This window comes from Nicotiana tabacum, chromosome 18, assembly GCF_000715075.1.
Source record: "Nicotiana tabacum cultivar K326 chromosome 18, ASM71507v2, whole genome shotgun sequence".
NCBI lineage: Eukaryota > Viridiplantae > Streptophyta > Magnoliopsida > Solanales > Solanaceae > Nicotiana > Nicotiana tabacum.
The window spans coordinates 153,885,545-153,892,416 of NC_134097.1; the positions used below are offsets into that span (position 1 = coordinate 153,885,545).

General features: G+C 33.9%; 1 protein-coding gene across 1 annotated transcript; it reads right to left on the minus strand.

Annotated features, from left to right (window-relative positions):
• Window positions 1–322: 322 nt before the first annotated feature.
• LOC107788452 (lignin-forming anionic peroxidase-like) lies at window positions 323–3,093 on the minus strand. The gene is made up of 4 exons (XM_016610131.2): window positions 2,679–3,093; window positions 2,106–2,291; window positions 1,451–1,616; window positions 323–1,004 (listed from the first exon to the last, which is right to left on the minus strand). The coding sequence occupies exons 1-4, from the start codon at window positions 2,958–2,960 to the stop codon at window positions 589–591; spliced, it is 1,050 nt and encodes a 349-aa protein (XP_016465617.2). The 5' UTR covers window positions 2,961–3,093; the 3' UTR covers window positions 323–588.
• Window positions 3,094–6,872: the final 3,779 nt, after the last annotated feature.

Sequence of the window (6,872 nt, forward strand, 5' to 3'; positions counted from 1 at the left end):
TTTATTTTGAGTGTATAATTTCTAAAAATGACCCATGTTGAACACGTTCTTACCACATGATTAGTGACGTAACTGTGGATATTTTAGTGATAATTTGGATTTAACTTATTATAAAATATTATACATTATTAATATATTTTAATTTCGTTGTAACACTTGTTAACTTATATATCTAGTATCACTCTGGTGTTTTGTCTGAGACTGTCTAAAGTCTGAGGTATTACATGTCCGTAAGTTACTCATATTGTAAAATAAAACTTGTAATTGATTTTTAAAACAATCGGATAGTGTAACAGAAATAAACAAGAATAACTGAAAAATATACTCCAAAAAAAGAGAGATGGATTAAATCCTTAATTATTGGAATTGCTATTTCAGCATAACATCCTTATTGGAATTGCCATTTCAGCACATATTACATTTACATAAAACAAAATAAGCGTCAAAAAGATGAAAAAAAATTTACAACTCATGACATCAAACTTCTGACAATCTTTCTTTAGGACATGATTAAACAACACAAGAACATGCAGAAATTAAAGCACTCGATCTTGATAATTAATATAATCTGCTTGATTAATTAATTAATTAATTAACCCTCTTGCAATCTTTCCTAATCTCTCCATTAGTACCAGTTAATGGACTTATATTACCCAATTTAATCATCGAGCAAATAAAATCATCAAAAAACTGACTTTGACTACCAGCATAACGATTCACTATAGCAATTGTAGCAGATCCAGATGTAGAAAACAACTCTTGATCAGTTTGAAGAAGTCCTTGATTATTTTGAAGATTAGTGAAATAGTCATTATCAAAATCATTAGGAGTTGATATATCAAGATTTGTAAAAGTATTGCCATTATTTCCACCTTGAGGACAAATTCCCTGTAATGTTTGTAAAAATGTAGCGTCTACGGTTGGATCAGGATTACCACTGCCACTGAAGTTAAAGAGACGTTGTTCAAAAGTACCACATCTTGCTCTTCCAAATGTGTGTGCACCTACACATTCAGAATGCGTTTAAGTTTTATGTGTAAACAGAGTGAAAACTTATACAATCAGATTATTTAAGAGGTAACTGCATGTAATTTTTATGCAGTAATAAATACTTATCGGTAACCTAGTACAAATGGTAAGTACTAACATGCTAGAACATGTTAAATCTTTACCCTTAGAGAAACTGTTGTTAACGTGAAATCAATCAAATACGTTTCAATCTCAAATTAACTCCTATATAATGACAGGTAAGTTTTTTTCATAACCAAGTCGTTTAAAAGATAGTTACATGTACTGCTTATAAAAAGTGAGATTAGTAACCTGTAAAATAAAACGTATTACCTATTATAACAATTTTTTTTTTCTTTTTTGATCAAGTTTATGGCTAACACACCCATGTTGGGTGTTTTTCAACAAATTAAAGTATACTGATAGTGCAAAAATTCTTTACCAGATAGAGCAACAAGATCAGTTAAATCCATTCCCTTGTTGGTGAATTGTGGCGTCATTACAGCAAGGGTTTCAAAGGGGCTAGGAATATCACTATTAGCTCCAGATCGGTTTGCTGTTAAGCTATCTCTTCTGCCAAAAAGTACTTGCCAGCATGGACCTCCAGCCTGATAACGTAACATTTTTTACACTGTCAGTATATATATAATGCTTAAATTAGTGATAAAATCCTAGTTGTCTTTAAAATATTTAAGTGGTAATTCTCTCGAATGTGCCTTAAATTCAAGGGCGGAGTTAGAGTGCCGAGAGCAGGTTCGGTCGAATCCAGTAATTTTAATTCGAACCTTGTTTTGTCTTAAAAACTCCATTAAATATATGTAAATTATTAATTTAAAACCCAGTAACTTAAAATGATTAGAATCTCAAACCCATAAACTTGAAATCCTGGCTCCGCCTCTGCCTATATCATAAAATAAAGGCCATGTTGTTAGCTTTTAGAGCCAAGATGATTTTCAAATATTTTTAAGCTAATCTTATTAGTAAATCATAAATAATTAAATAGTTAAGAAAGACTTCAACAACTGAAAAAGGGGAGAAAATCAATAATTAATTAATTAAGCAAGATCTATGAAAATGTCATATTTGTAATCTCTTACCAAGGCAACTCCAATTTCAGATGCAAGGGCTAAAATATCTGCACATGATACAACACCAGGGCATACATTCTCTAATGCAGTTTTAATATCATCAACAATATCAAATCCTCCTGCACCTACATTAGGAATTGCATCTTTCTCAGTTTGTATCCCATCTGTGTCTAACAAAATTGATCCATCACAACCCTGTGCAAATATATATATACGGTTAATTTCACGTTTGGTCACTGAACTTTTTCTCACAGTATAACAGTAAAGTCACAACCCTGTGCACATATACACATTAAAGAAAGTGAACTTGACTTTCTATCACAGTAAAATCACAAAATGTTATACCCACTATAACAGTAAAAATGGTAACTAACCTACAATCATGCTACACTGATATGGTAAAAGATTTGTAGACCGTCACTATATATATCCAGTACATGTTATAAGCTGCACTAATATGATAAAAGATCTTTACACTGTCAGTATATATTATTTATGTCCGTAACGTGATGTAGTTCTTCAATACACATAAACATGCATGAAAACATAGGTTAGAAAAAGTTCTAAGGGTCAGGTTATTACATTAACAAAACAATCATGGAAATGAAGACGAATAATTTTAGCACCAGCTCGAGCATCAGTACGTTGCCTTTGTTCCATAACACCACGTACAATACTTGTAACATTAGGGCAAGTGCAATCATAAAATGTTGCACTTAAGTGAGCATTTGATGCTCCAAAAATTGCAACCAAGAAAAGAATTGCACCAACAAATCTAAAAAAAGACATGATTGACAACTTTTTAAGTTTCTTTTTTTCAAGAATACTCAAGAAAATTGCTACTATATATTTTTGGATAGTCATTTTAGGTTGCTATTTATAGAATATAAGAAGTGGAGTAGAGAGCTAAAATGATTGAGACATTCCATAATTATTTTCTACCGACACTATAACATAGGCAACACGTAAATAATTTTCTTTTATCTCTTGAAAATACATCTCTTAATCAAAAACTTATTCGACTCTCTGTTTATATAGAAATTGCCTCCCCACTTAAAGTTAGAGCTAATTAAAATCCTACGAGTTGATCACACCTGCTATCAACAATATAAATTTAGGGGGTGTACAAACGTAACCGGAAAACCCATCCAACCGAAAAGTCAAATCAAACCGATTAAAAAACCCCGACTAGGTTTGGTTTGATTTGTTTAATATTGAGTACAAAAAATCAAACCAACTGACATATAAATATATAAATTTTATACATACTTTTAAGATTTTATATAGAATTTCGTTACAAAAATGTCTAAAAATATTTGGGATTCTCTTACGGGATATAATATTTAATAAAATATGAAGTGCTCCATATTTATTAACCTTAAATAAATGAGTTGTATGATAATTTTTTGTTAAGTGTTATTGAAATACGTCAATCTTTTTGTTCTTCCATATTCATATATCAAGATCTATTAAATTCTTATATTTTTTTCGAATTTGAAATGGTTATTATCATTTATGTATCCTATTGATTTTTAATTTTAATTACTAAATTCGGTTAACCTTGAAAGTGTACATAAACAAAAAATTATTGTCAGATGACTAAAAAAATAACTATCATGTATTACTAAGTAAATTCTCTGATAAGAATATTTAATAGATAATATTTTTGTCAATTTTTAAAATTTTACTAAACATATATTTACTTATCAAAAATTTAACAAAGTAAAATTGAAATAATATTTAAGTAACAAAAAACCCGAAAAATCCGCCAAAACTGAATCGAACCAATCCGAACCGATATAATTGGTTTGGTTTGGTTTTGATAAAAACCGAACCAATCCGGTCCATGTACACCCCTATGCAAAACTATACAAGTTTGTGCCAATTATGCGCAGATCCAGGTACCTCCTACCAGCCTCGTTTTTAGTTGCACAGTTGCTGCCATTCCAGAGACTTCAAGGTACATCTGTCGCGTCCGCAGACCTCAGAGTCCCCTTTTATCCCTTCTGATGTTGCTTCCCATTTATTTATTCTAGTACAGATGTATAGGACAGTTGACAAAGATCTTAGAAACTTGTGACTTACGGTGTTCCGGTTCTTGGGAGAGTTGTTTACATTTTATTGTATATGCTGAGCAGCATCTCAGATGCTTATTAAAATTATCTGTTACTGTTAGTTGTTAACTTTGAAGTTTTTCATTTCATTTCCGCAAATGTTAGGCTTACCTAGTCGTAGAGACTAGGTGTCGTCACGATAAATTCACGGAGGGAGAATTTGGGTCATGACGAGTATATATATATATATATATATATATATATATATATATATATATATATATATTAAGACACATCACTTATGTCAAGAATTTATTTCACCCTCTGTTTCAACAAAAGATGTATGCCCACTTCACAAGTCTATCGGTCCATGTAAAAGTTAGCCAATTGAATTCCTACGAGTTGATCAAATATGTCTTCGGACTAGTCGTTCATGGTCCCATCTTATAGATTCTATTAATGCAAAATTAAAGTTCTTTACTAACCTGAAAAGAAAAGCTAACTAATTTTCTTCACTTCGTTTAATTTAAATAGGGACATATTTGGCGGCTAATTGGCTGTCTCCCTATTTTCTTCGTAATAATGTCACGATCCGGAATTTTCATTGTCGGGATCGTGATGACGCCTAACTTTTAATTGCTAGGTAAGCCAATATTAGAATAACTTATCCATTTTTAATAGTTTAAAAGTAATTAGTGAGAAAGAACTGAAATTACTACAATAATCCAAAGTATAAATGCGGAAGTTAAAACTAGCAAACATCTGCTAAAAATCCCTAGAACTCGGTGTCACAACTGTACGAGCTACTAGAATAGTACATACAAGGGTCTGAATTAAATACAAAGCTGTTTGAAGGAAAATACACAGCTAAATAAAAGGGAGGGGGACTCCAGGAGCTACGGGCGTTGAGCAGCTGTACCTCAAGTCTTCGCTGGGCTGATCAATCCAAGCACGCTAATAGTCACCGTTAGGACCGACTCCGAAATCTGCACAAGAAGTGCAGAGGGTAGTATGAGTACAACCGCCCCTATGTACTCCGTAAGTGCCGAGCCTAACCTCGACGAAGTAGTGACGAGGCTAAGGCGGGTCACCTACACTACAACCTGTACGCAGTATATAATAAAGGTAGAAAGGAAATACAGAACAAAGTAAGACAATCAACTGAAGATAATAGCTACAGCCTCAGGAAATAAGCCAGTGTCGTTCAAAATTACCAATCCTTAGAGTTTCAAATGAAGATACCGAAAACCAACATAGCTCAAGGAAATAGAACACATAGGTTGTTGCAGAGCGCAACCCGATCCCACCTTATAACACAGAATCCTCCCTTATTACACCATAATAACATCAACAACAGTAAATAATATATATATGTTGCGGCGTGCAACCCGATCCCACCATATCAGTACCAAATACTCAATGTGCACGCTCAAATTAAAAATTTAAATCACGAAAACTGTTACGATCAATAAATACCAAGCTGAACCAAAAAGGAAACCTTGTACAACATAGAAATTTACATAAGTAATACTGCACAACGAGACCAGTCCAGTAATTGACACTTAGAAGGTGCAAGTAAGTCAGTTTAAGAAAATAGCAGGAATCATGAAGCTATGAAAAGATCTAACATCATTAACAAGAGAGAACATGGATTAACAGGTAGTAAATAAGCATGGAAAGCATTTAGGGCATATAACATTTAAGACATGGAATGAGATAGTTAAAGAACAACGGGAAATCAGGGAAAACAAGTAATTAGGCGGCGTATAAGTACTCGTCACCTCGCATATTCGCCGCTCACATGAAATTCACATATCACATAGTCCTAGTGTTCCTAATTCCCTCAAATCAAGGTTAGACCCAATACTTACTTCACTCCGCAGCTAATTCAAAGCTCTATCGGGGCCTTTCCCCTAGAATCCGCCTCAAAACCACTCGTATCTAGCCACAATTAACTCAATAATATCAAATATTACTAAAGGAATCAATTACAATGCATAAATTTAGAATTTCCAAACAATCCCCCCAAAAGTCAAAAATTGACCCCGGGCCTTCTTGGTCAAAACCCGAGGTTCGGACAAAAATCCATTTATCCATTCACCCCCGAGCCCGATTATGTAATTTGTTTCGTAATCCGACCCCGATTTGAGGTCTAAATTTTAATTTTACAAAAATTCCTAATCTACTCCCAAACCCTAATTTTCACTATGAAAATCCTAGATTTTAGGTTGAAAACTTATGAAATGTAATGGGTAAATGAAAAAAAAGTAGGTTAGAATTACTTACCGACAAATTGGGAAAGAAAAACTCTTAGGAAAATTGCCTCTAGGGCTTTCTAGTTTTGATATTTTGAAAGAATGGCAAAATCCCCTTTTTGGTCTGTTTTAACCACTAAGCATCAGGCCTTCTTCACGTTTGCAATGGGACTGCTGTGATTGCGAAGCGGCAGATCAAATAGACTACGCGTTCGCGAGATGCCCTTCGCGTTCATGAAGGCTTATATCCACCAGCCAATGCATTCGCGAGCCATGTGCCGCGTTTACGAAGAGTATAGGTCAATTTCCCCTCCCCCAGGTCCCATGCCTACACGTTCATGGGTAGCTGAACGCCTTCGCGAGGGGTAATGCCCTCATTGCTTCGTATTTGCGACCCAAACTTTGCGTTCACAAAAAAGAATTTCCACCCAGCCCCAGTTCACTCTTCTTGTTCGCGAGAGTACCTT